The 12,031-nt window shown below is 50.1% G+C and overlaps 1 protein-coding gene across 1 annotated transcript; it reads right to left on the reverse strand.

Moving 5' to 3' along the window:
- Nucleotides 1–747: 747 nt before the first annotated feature.
- Nucleotides 748–11,306, reverse strand: Tbc1d21 (TBC1 domain family member 21). The gene is made up of 11 exons (XM_013354584.1): nt 11,098–11,306; nt 7,998–8,105; nt 7,783–7,886; nt 4,864–4,958; nt 4,248–4,358; nt 4,048–4,148; nt 3,213–3,309; nt 2,874–2,974; nt 1,825–1,941; nt 1,070–1,153; nt 748–825 (listed from the first exon to the last, which is right to left on the reverse strand). Exons 1-11 carry the CDS (start codon nt 11,155–11,157, stop codon nt 748–750), a joined length of 1,056 nt encoding a protein of 351 aa, XP_013210038.1. The 5' UTR covers nt 11,158–11,306.
- Between the last annotated feature and the right edge of the window lie 725 nt (nt 11,307–12,031).

Consider the following 12,031-nt stretch of genomic DNA (forward strand, 5'->3'; position numbering starts at 1 on the left):
AAGTCTCAGGAGGCATGAGGAAGACTGGGAAGCCCAGCTTTGATCAAGGAGATGCTTGGAGGTGGAGGAAATAAGGTACAGTTATGAGGAGGACTTTGAGACCAGGAGGGGAACAACCTGATGGCCAGAGATTTGGGTTGGTCCTTCTAGAGTCGATGGGAAGCCTGGGGTGTGGGAGAGAATGTGAGGACTGTGTTGAGAGTAAGGGGATAACGGAGACAGATGCAAAGGTCAGAGTTCATCTCCCCTTGGAATCTGAGTCCAGATGCAGTCATCTCTGTATGCTCACTCTTGTGGCAGGTGTCTGGGGCCTTTGAAGCTTCTTCTACCCTACTTGTTTGCTTTCAGGCGTGGACCTCTAAAGATCCACCAGTCGGGAAGATGGATTGTCCCATACTGTCCTGTCCCAGAGTGCCTTCTCCGCAGGCTTGCAGGGGTCTGCTCACTTCCTATATGGTCTCAACCATCATGTATTCCAAAGTCAAAGATATGACAATACAAACCAATACTCTAAAAGCTGTTTCCATGATTCTGTATTGTCTACGCCCTCACCCGAGTACCCATTGAACTTGATCCTGACCCCAAGGCTGAAGAATTGCCTTCATCCGCTCCACTGAGGGCGTGTGTCCATTGTGAGTGTCAGCGTTCTCAGAGTAAGAAATCCTTTAATGGCTGGGGAATCTGGGGATGAGAGGATTCATGGAAGTGTGATGTTTGACAGACACTATCTGATTTGGTTCTCACTCTTCAGTCTATCCAGTCGATGACATTTTCCTGAGTCCCTGGGGGGGTCCAGATTTGTACTTGAACCCCTTGGGAAGGACACTGGGAATGTGAGAGGAAGACTGTGAGCCCAGGAACCGGACTGCCCGTGAGGTTGTCAACAACGAGAAGGCCATACAGAGCAGCTACTGTGGGCTGGTGGGAGGAAGCCAAGTGTGATTGCTACAGACGGGCATGGGAAACCAGAGCAGGCTTCTTGGAGGAGGAATAAAGGAAAAGGTGCAGAGGAGGAGAAGGAAGAGGAAGAAGATGGCAAAGAGGAGGAGGGCAAATCCGGGCAGCTTACCTCCTTTTGCATGAGCTCAGCATAAACCATGCAGGCAGCAGAGATCAGCTCATCAGCATCAAGGTCGATGAGGTTGTTGCAGGCCTGGGAGGGAGACACACGTGTGTGTGTGTGTGTGTGTGTGTGTGTGTGTGTGTGTGTGTGTGTAAGCAGATACCTCTCCTGTGCCTTTGGGTACAGGCAGCACAAAGTTAAGAAAGTTACTACTCATAGCTGTCACTGGGGAGCACCTGATGTTGCCACAGCCTGCCGCAGGGCCTGGAAATTGTGTGCTTTGGGGGTGTGATAAACATAGCCTTCACATGGGGGTCTAGGAAGCCCTGGCATTCTACTACATGTCTCAAGCTCCCAAGGAAGACCTGGTTTATAACTGGGGTACCAATCAAGTTTTTTTTTCTGGTATTTCAACTGGCTTTTGAGCACATCTCAGAACCTTAGGCCCTTACGTTACGCAGCCGAGGGTTAACTTCAAGGCAACAGAGTCTAATGATTTCAATGATTAGACCACTCAAGGCTTCAGCTTCTTCACATGCTTACTTGGATGATAAGCTAACATGGCCTCTATCACTGTCCCAGGGCCTTTGGAGGAGTCTACTAAGAACCATCAGCACGGAGCTCCATACTCTAGCTCCCATCCCTTGCTCCCCTCTGGAGGCCAAAGCGGCCATAAACTAGCACACCATGGACTTGCATCCAGAATGGGTCCAGGGGTCCAGCTCTAGAGGCTGGAGAGGAATCCGGCCGAGGGCGCTCACCAGGAGGATGGCATCGCCGCTCATGCTCTCCAGCAGTGCCTGCTCACGCACCATCTGTAGCATGCTGTAGGCCACCAGCACCTGGAAATTCCTGCAGGGCTTCCCTGTCAGCAGAACCTGTGGGCAGCCAGCAGGCCTCAGCCCTGTGGCCTGAGACCAGGACGCCCCGAGGACAGCAAGCTACCACAAACCACACACTCAGAACAAGATATATATACACTAGAATTTGAGTGAGAGCTCGGTCAGTAATCCATAGTTTCCTCAAAAGCCAGGGGGAGAGGTGCTGTGTTAAATTTGGGCATGGAGCCGGGTTATGGTGGCGCACGCCTTTAATCCCAGCACTCGGGAGGCAGAGGCAGGCGGATCTCTGTGAGTTCGAGACCAGCCTGGTCTACAAGAGCTAGTTCCAGGACAGGCTCCAAAGCCACAGAGAAACCCTATCTCGAAAAACAAACAAACAAAAAAAAAAAAAACAAAAAAAAAATTGGGCATGGAGAACGGCTGGCCAAGATGAAAGGGTAAGGCAGGTGGAGGCTGGATTGTGGGAGAGTCCATGCCAGGCTGGCAGTCGAGCTGGGCCCTCTGTTTAGGAACAGGACAGCACTAGGTGGTGGGTTCCTTCCTAAGGAGGATAGGATCATCGGCTGCTGGCCCTAGGGACTGTGGTTGGAAGATGACGGGTGTCCTTGGGGGCCTTGGAGGAAATCAGATGCTAAAAGAAGGCAGCATTCTGGAGGAAAGGAAGACTAAGGAGGCACAGTGAGAGAGAGCAGAGAGCAGGGGCAGGGTGGCTGAGCTGAGGCTGGCCCAGGAGCGTCAGCAGGTGCCCCTGCACTAAACTGCCCTGTAGACAGTCCGTGGAGTCTGGCGGCAGGATTGATGCGTTCTCCGGCAAGGAGCAAGGAGGGCTGCTGACCTAATTAAACCCCAAACCACTGAGCGCCATTCAAAGCCAGAAAGAAAAGGAGGCAGGAAAACGTGTAGCTTCTCCTCCCGATAAAGGAGGGGTACAGTCCACATTCAGTGTCCCCCAGCTGCATGCACCTCACCTCCCAAAGCCTCCAGACATCATCGAAAGATTTGAAGGCACGCTGGAAGCAGAGGCAGAACCAGGGGAAGAGGGACTGCACGGCTCCGGAGCCCTTCCCTTCTGTGAGGAGAGAAACAGCATGTAAGCTGCCACACAGGCAAGGCTAGACAACACGGGAAACATGCTGCTTTCCCAACAAGCCATGGAGTCTGCTTGGAGCAGATGTTCAGCGTCATGGACCTAGGCTCCTCCACATAGGTCCTCCCATCCCTGGGTCTGAGCGTGTCTGCTATGGGCCTTGGCCCTCCCATAGCCTACCTGCTGGTGTAGGAAGTAGTAGTAACTGTGGACCACTCACTGAGGTGTTCGGCAAATTCAGGGTCCAGTAAAGCGATCAGGCTGTTGAGCATGTCCAGATTCTTGCCTACCCCGATGTTAATGACACAGCTGTGCTCCTGGACAAGATGGGAGCAGAGAGCAGTCCTCCTCAGTTCAACTCGAGGACATCACGGAACTGAGTCCACCTCTCAGTGCCGGTTCTGAGAGGTGATGTGTCTGGTTCAACCTCCACGAGTGTGCGTGTGTGTGTGTGTGTGTGTGTGTGTGTGTGGTGTTATTGTCTCTGGTTCATATATGCAGCTGTGCCTGTTTGCATATGTGTACATCTTTGGGCAGCCATGTATTCATGTGCATCTTAACATATGGGGGTGGGGTGGAGCAGCAAAGATGTCCCACATGTGACCATCACCCCAGTTACTAGGTTGGAGCCAAGAAAGAAAGCTCAGCAAGCATATTTTTGCAGAGGTGTAAAGAGAGGTAAGGGGTGTGGGAAGATTCTAGAAGGTGACAAAGAAGATCTTCCCAGATGGTAAACCCCTCCTCCTGGTGCAGAGTAGGGTACACCCTGGGTACTACTGGGTCCTCCAGGATGTCTGGACTATAGGTCATCTGAAGGAAATGGGGGAGCGGGAGACAGCCTTGGGGGCCTGACAAGTGGAAGGCCAGCAGAGTGTGCCACCACTGCACCTGGTGAGAGTGGCACTCTGAAGAGCCCTTCTGAACTCAAAGGACTCTACCACCCAGCCCCTCTGACCTACACCCGTTTGGGGGCTGGAAGCAGTGGCTGCGGCTGTTGGTGCCTTGGCCTGATGGGCCATGGGGAGTAGAAGATTTGAGCTTGGCTTAGTCCTCACTGTTTTCTGCAGGAAGAATTGGAAGAGCCAGAAGGTCTCGTGGTCATGCTCCACCATCAGCTGGAAAAGCATCACCATCTCATGGAAGCCCCGCTGGTACTCTGTGGGGGAGGGCACCAGTGAAGAAAAGCCAACGGGCGCTGGCCCAGGGTCCAGGAAGGAGCTGGCAAGTATGGGCTGGGGCTCCACCCTCAGCTCACCAGCCTTTGTGTTGCAGACATAACTCAGCAGCAGGGTCTTCTCTAGTTTCTTCTTGTCCACAAGCACATTGCCCAGGGGATCTTTGGTATAGAGTTTCTGGATGTCATATGCTAGATTAGAGCATGGAACAGGAGGTGACGCTGGATCATCTCCGGCACAGAAAGCGTGGATGAATTAATCTCCTATCCTTAGAGGACAGGTTCCCCCTCAAAAAAATCCTACTGTGAGCGGGCTACAAAAGGCGTGTCAACCCCACCAAGCTCAACTCATCACTGTACCCTGCTGGTATGGGCTCCTCCTTGCCTCCACATCTTTGACCAGACCATACCCTTTGTCAAGAATGCCCCTCACTACCCAATTCAGGTCTAACCTAGTTCAAAGTCATAGGGTGCAGGGAGGAAGAAAAAGCAACAGGGACAGCATGTGGTAGGGAAACTCATCCAGGAATACCGGTGCGCATGGGTGGGTGGATTGACCCCATATTGGCTAGGAAACTCCCAGGTCAAAGACAGCGGCCAAGTCCTAGGAGTCACCTGTGCCTGAAAATGACTAGGAAAAGACCAGAATGGTGTCCACACCCTTCTCTGCCCTGCCCTCCCCACTCCGTCTGCTCACCGATGTTGTTCTTAGTCTCTGTGAAGTTCCCATGCAAGTTTTCCAGCAGGGGCTGGATTTTCTCGTACATCTGGCACAGGGCTTTGTAGTTCCTCCTGAGAGAATCAGCAGAGCTGAGAAAGGTGGCCTTGCCCTCCCAAGAAGGGACGATTCGGAGCAGCAGCAGATGCTGAGCTTAAGAGCAGTAGGGTAACCTTGCCCACCTGGTCCCCACCTGCGGTGCTTTCTGCCCCCCTCAGCCTGAGCAGCCAGCCCTGTGTTCTCCAGCATGCAGCTGGCACAGTGTGGAGACAGCTTAATGTGGGGTGATCTCTGTGGTCCAATTATAGTACCCAAACCCTGGGGCCACCACTTAACAACTCTAAGCCTCAGTTTCTTCATCTGCAGAGTGGGGACAATCTTATGCTGACCCCTGCAATTTGATTAACTGATGCAGTAACTGACTGGTGGCCTCTAAAAGTCATCGTGTCCTGGATGTAACACCTAGAACCTGTAATGCGGGCTTATTTATAGAAGGGGTCTTTTCCAGTGTGATGAAGGATCTCAAGATGCGGTCATTCTGGGTTTTCCAGGGGGACCCTAAATCAAATGACCACTGTCTATATCAGAGACACACACAGAGGTGGGAGGGCCCATGTCTACTGAGACAGAACGTGAATGGATGATGTAGCCTCAAGCCAAGGAAGCTTCTGTGGGAGGTGTGGAGAAGGACCTTCTGTCTCTTAGAGCCTTTCCAGGAGGCCAGCACGCAACCTTGTCTTCCGCCTCCGGAATGCCAGAGGGAAAAATGTCTGATGTTGTCAGCTACCCTGTTCATGGCATTTCACTCATTTGTGACTTTTTGCCTCGGCAATCATGGTGTGACACACACAAGGCCTGGTCCCTGACACCTCTAAGAAGTAAGCAGTTCACCGTAGGTCATTCGGACCTGGTACACCTCGAGCACACGCGTGGATAGGAGAGACCTGCCAGAGCCAAAGAACTGGGGAGGACTCAGACTCTGCCCCAGTGTGTGCTATACCGGAGAGAGAAGAGGCCAGCACCAGGCTCAGCAAACCCACATCCCGGGGTCACAGACGCGAAAGTTAGCAGCCTCTGGTTTTGGGAGCATCCCTACCAACATGAACCGTAGCTGTTCTTTCCATGTGCATGGTGACATTCCTGTTTCCATAGTGAGATCTTTGTAACCGCTCTGTGAACTGTAATGTGACCCGCATTTGACAAAGGAGGAGACTGCACCTCCAGCAGGGGAGTTCCTGAGCAAGTTTACTCAGAGTGTGATGTTAATGCTAGAATTGAATTCACTGCCAAACCCAAGACCTTTCCAAGTTCAAAACCCATGTATACTTACCTACAAAGATCTGCCAATCAGGAGGAGTGCCCTGTTTGGTCCTGGCCTTGAAGGCGTTTCTGCATTTATTTATTTCTTCAATGTGTGTGTGTGTGTGTGTGTGTGTGTGTGTGTGTGTGTGTGTGTGTGCACGTGCGCGTGCGTGCACATACCACACACTTGTGGAGGTCAGAGGACAATTTGTGAGAGTGAATCCCTTCTCTCCATCCACCATAGGGGTGAACTTAGATGATCAGGCTTGGTGGCAAGTGCCTTTATCCCCCGAGCAGTCCCACTGGCCCGAAGGTGGGGTTTTGGAGACAGCTAATAGGGAGACCAGTGTGGGTGGAGGAAGAAAGAAAGCTCTTGGTTCCCAGCTTGGCTAGAGTGGGCGGCTGAGCCGATGGAGAAGCCCTGTGCTGGTCAGTTTTACATCGATTTGACACAAGTTAGAATCATTTCAGAAGGAGCCTCTGTTAAAAAAAAAATGCTCCCTTAGCTGGCATTGGTGATGCACACCTTTAATCCTAGTACTGGGGAGGCAGAGGCAGGCAGATCTCTGTGAGTTCAAGGCCAGCCTGGTCTACAAAGCAAGTTCCAGGAAAGTCAGAGCTGTTATAAAAAGAAACTCTGTCTAGGAAAACAAGGAAGGAAGGAAGGAAGGAAGGAAGGAAGGAAGGAAGGAAGGAAGGAAGGAAGGAAGGAAGGGAAAAGGCTCCCACCAGATTAGCCTGTGGGTAGGCCTGTTGTGCTTTTTCTTGATTAATGATTGGTGTGGGAGGGCCCAGCTCATTGTGGGAGGTGCCACCTCTGGGCTGGTCCTGGATACTACAAAGAAATCAGATTGAGCAAGACATGAGGTCCAAACCAGTAAACAGCACTCCTCCATGGCCTCTGTATCAGCTCCTGCCTCCGGGTTCCTGCCCTGACTTCCCTCCGTGATGGACTGCAATGTGGTACTGTCAGCTACAAAACAAACCCTCTCCTCCCCAAGCTGCTTTTTGGCATGGTGTTTCATCACAGCAATAGAAACCCTAACTCTAAGATAGTCCCCCAGGAATGGTCAGATGGAGGGCGCTGGGATGGGAGAGCTGGGAGTAAGAGAAAATAGGCTATCTGAAATGTCAGCAGACACACCTCTGGAACTGTCTAATCTGAGGACATGAGCAGCCATACCAGGCACCAGGAGGAGATGTGGGCAAGACAGAGAGGTGGAACCTAGACTCGGGAGACAGTTCGGCCATTGGGTTTTGGTGTAGCAGTTGACAGGAAAGGGGACTGGATCCAGGTAGGAAAACTTCTAGGGTCCTTCACAGGTAGGCTGTGCAGGAGCAAGGCGATGAGGGGAGTTTCAGGCCAAGACCCTGCCTGTAACTGCTTATTTGGTCAATGAAACCAGAGAGGAGGTGCCAGCTTAAGTCTGGTTACACTTATGTGGGTTTGTACGTGGGTCCTGTGTGGGAAGCATGGGGCGTCTTCTCAGAATAAGGAGTCCATGTGAAGAAGAAACCTGAATCTCTAGGCTGAGAATTGTTCCCGCCCCGAAGCCCCAACAACTCTCCACTGAAAGAGCCTCTGGAAAGTTCTACCTCCTCTTGCTGTCCACCATGAGCCGCTCATCCCAGGAACTCTGCCAAGAGTAGTAACCTGTGAGGAACTTCCAGGCTTCTGTCCTCACGGAGGGGTGTAGACCCTGAGCACGGGAAGGCACGAGCTCTCAAGATGCCCAATGCCATGCCAACCCCTGCCATCTGTGCCACCCCCTAATGCCAGGGCAAGGCAGAGGGTAGCTTGGGAGTCATACCCTTTCCAGGATGTTAACACAAATGAAGTCCCGAGACTTGGCCAAGTGACCGTTCTCATCGAAGAAGCTGTCCCATTCCGTCTTGTCAATGGGGGGGTTTCTTTTCTCCTGGCAAGGACAACCAGATTAGCCCTCCACTAGAGGCTTTGGGCCTTCCTTCTAACTTGAAGTGATTTTCAAATGCTAGGCTCTGGACTCTGTGCAGGATCAAAACTCACAGCCTCTGGCTCACACCTAGAATACTCTATCCTAACTGCTGAAAATATGTGGAAAACAGGATGGACAATAATGTCCCCTGCACACAATTTACCCAAGTGAAAACCGTAAGCACTTTGAAGGCGCTGCAATGCGGGAATAGTGAAGTAAACTATGCTTTATATACCCCGTGGAATACTGGGAGGCATAGAAATAGATGCTTGCAAGGCATGAATAATGATCTGGAAAGATACAAATGTTACAGGAAAAGGCACAATTCGATACTTGACATTCTGCGGGTGCACCAGTACTGCCTCTCCATGTGGTCTGTGGTCTTCCAGGAGCACTACCCATCTCCAGGCTGGGCCCTCAGTGTTCTCAGGCCTGCTGCTCATATTCTGTTTCTGCTATGTATTACAAAAACTGTACCGCATAGGCTCGAACGTACAGGAGATTCTTAGAAGAAAGACTGAAGGCTGGGCATAGTGGCGCTTGCCTGTAATTCCATCCAGCACTTGGGAGGTAGAGGCAGGTGAATCTCCAAGTTTGAGGGCAGCCTGAGCTACAAGTGAGTTCCAAGGTATACGAAGCTACACTGTGAAACCCTGTCTCAACAACAGCAACAACAACAAAAACAAATAAATAATAGGAAAGATACTGAAGACAATACAAAGAAAACATCCTCCATTAAAAAACAGTAGTGGGAACCAGGTGTTGGTAGCACATGCCTTTAATTCAATCCCAGTACTCAGGAGGCAGAGGCAGGCAGATCTCTATGAGTCCGAGTCAAGCCTGGTCTACAGAGTGAGTTCCAGGACAGCCAGGGCTACACAGAAAACAACAACAACAACAAAACAAACAGAGGGACTGAGGAGACGGCTCAGCAGTTGAAAACACCGGCTGTTTTCCCAGAGGACCCAGGTTCAACTTCTGGCACCCAGGTGGCAGTTCACAACTGGCTGTAACTCCTGTTCCTGAGCCCTTTTCTGGCCTCCTTGAGCACAAGGCATATGTGTGAGGCACAGACGTACATGTAGGCAAAGCACTCGTACACATGAAATTTAAAGAAAAACAAAACCCAAAACCAATAGTGATTGGAAATGGGGATGTAGCTCATCTAATAGAACGCTTGCCTAGCACACAGGAATTCTGGGTTTGATCCCCAGCACCACATCCTGGGCACAATGACACCCCTGTGGAGGCAGGAGGCCAGAAGCTCAAGGTTATTCTCAGCTATACAGTGAATTTGAGGCTGAGCTGGGATGCACAGGGCCCTGTACCAAAGTAAAACAAAAAGCTACGGTGATTATCTTTGAGTAAGTTGGGGAGTATAAGTATTATTTCCTTTTTCATGTGTTTTATGCTTTTCTATGATTGTGCTGCTTGATAATGGAGAGCTATAAGATAAGCACAAATGAAACAACTCTTGTGCTCTGTTTTATCTTCCCTGAAAATGTAAAGCAGCCTATCCCAGGAATATTAAAATAAGGAGATGTTGTGTGTCCGTGTGTGGCATGCACACTTGTGGGCCACATACTTGTGTATGAGGAGTAAGTGCAAGGCCTGCAAAACATGAATAAGAAGGCAGCTAGGAGTGAGGCTGTGGGATGAACATCCTCTCCTGCTGAAGAGAAGGAGAGATGTGTTGATGGACAGAACCCAACACTGGCCAGGGGTGTCCCAACAGTCCCAGGAAACTGTTAGGAATGCATCTCTCAGGCTGTTCCCCAAACTTTCTGGACCAGAAGACCCTCAAGGGGTTTGTATACAAATTTAATTTACAGTCCTGTGTTTACACAGTCAGGTATTAAGAGAAAACCTTTCCTGAATAGCTCACACATGCTTCATCTACCGGGGCAACACCGAGACCTAAGGCACCAGGCGGTGCAGGGAACTTTGGCACTGGTTCTGCCTGATGCTGGCCATCAGCTCCGCAGTTGGGAGTCCACGAGTTGATAGGAAGAACTTGTCAGCTCACAGCCTAGGTTGGAGAGGCGCTCTGTCACTAACTGGATACCTGATTGCCAGGATGCTAAGTCTCACTCATCAAATGATAATAACCCCATCACATCCCATCTCAGAGGGCTGGGAGGAGAAGGAACAACTATAAACAAAGCATTTACAGCATCACTTGTGCGCACCAACTGCTGTATGGTAGCTTATTCATTTATTATTATCATCATCATCATTATTATTATCCTTCTCTAAGTTTGAAGAACGGAAGAAATATAGAATTTTCAAGACTTGGTGGTCACAGGCAATAACATGGTAACATTTAAACTTCAGGTGCTCATTTTGCATTTTTATGTATCATTCTATTAATCACATGATAAATGGATCTTGAGATTGGTTAAGGTCATTATAATTAGTTATGATTTTGAAAAATAGTGCATGGAAAATTTCCATGACTCAAGGGGACTATGGAATTGTTTATTAACTGTGCTTGGGACCTAGTAACAGAAGCACTACTGCCACCTGGTGGCAATATACCAAAATTGTTGGCAAGTGCACCAAAACAAACTCACCAGCATCTGTGCTACGCTGAGAAACTCACTGGTTTTAGAAAGACACCTCTGGGGAGGAAGGCAGGCTGGGTTCTGAGACCTCCCAATAAGGTAAAAAGGAATGTAGGTGCCTGTTCTGTGCTTGGTGTTGATGATGGGACCAGAGTTCAGCTGGTCCTGCTCCACCTTCCACGTCCAGCCTTCCCACTCAGCGGACACAAAGAGTCCCAGTGCAAACCAGAGATTGGGGAGGGAGGCACTTGGGACTGAAGAACATGTGTCAGCCAGGTATGGTGGTATAAACTTGTAAGCCCAGTACTTAGAAGGCTGAATATCACAAGCCAAGGCCAGGCTTGGGGGGCACAGTGAACCCCTATCTCAAAACAAATCGAAGAACATACCAGGATGAAGGTGGCCGACTGCTTCGCAGAGAGGCTGTTTTCTGGAGAAAGGGTGGTCATGTTCGCCTCTAGCTGTCTTTGGAGTTGCCTGTGTCCAGATCTCCTGGGGAACCCTCGTGATGCTTAGGGAGCCAGGTAAGGGGACCTTCCTTTTAGGAGATGAATTGCATTCCCTAAAGGAACAGGGCCTCTCTTGATATCCCATGCTTGAACAGATCCAGCTAGGTGTGTCACAAGGCCCTGGAACCTTCATCACAATGACTTTGGAATACACCCAGAAGCCAAAGGAGTAAACCTACTGGTCACCCCCCAAAATTGCAGTGTACACAGGCTCCACTCGGGAGGTTGGGTTAAGAGAATACCAGGATCTGGTGGGTTGGGTTAGCCAGGACAGCCCTACTGGAAGAGGTGGGCCACAAATTCCTTCTTCATATCACTGGCTCTTCACCTGTTATTTTGCCAGACCAGCAGCAGAACTAAGTGACAACTACAGCCTGAGCCTCAGGTTTAGGGAGGACTCTCCAAAATGATAAATCAGTATGGCTATTTTGGAGACCAGGAGTGGATTTTTTTAAAAGTCTATTTAGGAGACCAAAGTTTAGTATTTAAATAGTGGTTCCTGGCATGTGTGGTGTGTGTTATGTGTGTATGTGGTTTGTATATATGACATGTGTTTGTAGTGTTGGGTGGTGGTGGTGTATGTGCAAGCACGCACATGTGTGGTGTGTGTACACTTTTGGACACCAGAGGTTGGCATGGGGTATTTTCGTTTTGTTTTTTTTAAAAGATTTATTTATTTATTATGTATACAGCATTCTGCCTCGATGTATGTCCACACGCCAGAGGAGGGCGCCAGATCTCAGTACAGATGGTTGTGAGCCACCATGTGGTTGCTGGGAATTGAACTCAGGACCTCTGGAAGAGCAACCAGTGC

The sequence above is a fragment of the Microtus ochrogaster genome, unplaced genomic scaffold (assembly GCF_000317375.1).
Source record: "Microtus ochrogaster isolate Prairie Vole_2 unplaced genomic scaffold, MicOch1.0 UNK49, whole genome shotgun sequence".
Classification (NCBI taxonomy): Eukaryota; Metazoa; Chordata; class Mammalia; order Rodentia; family Cricetidae; genus Microtus; species Microtus ochrogaster.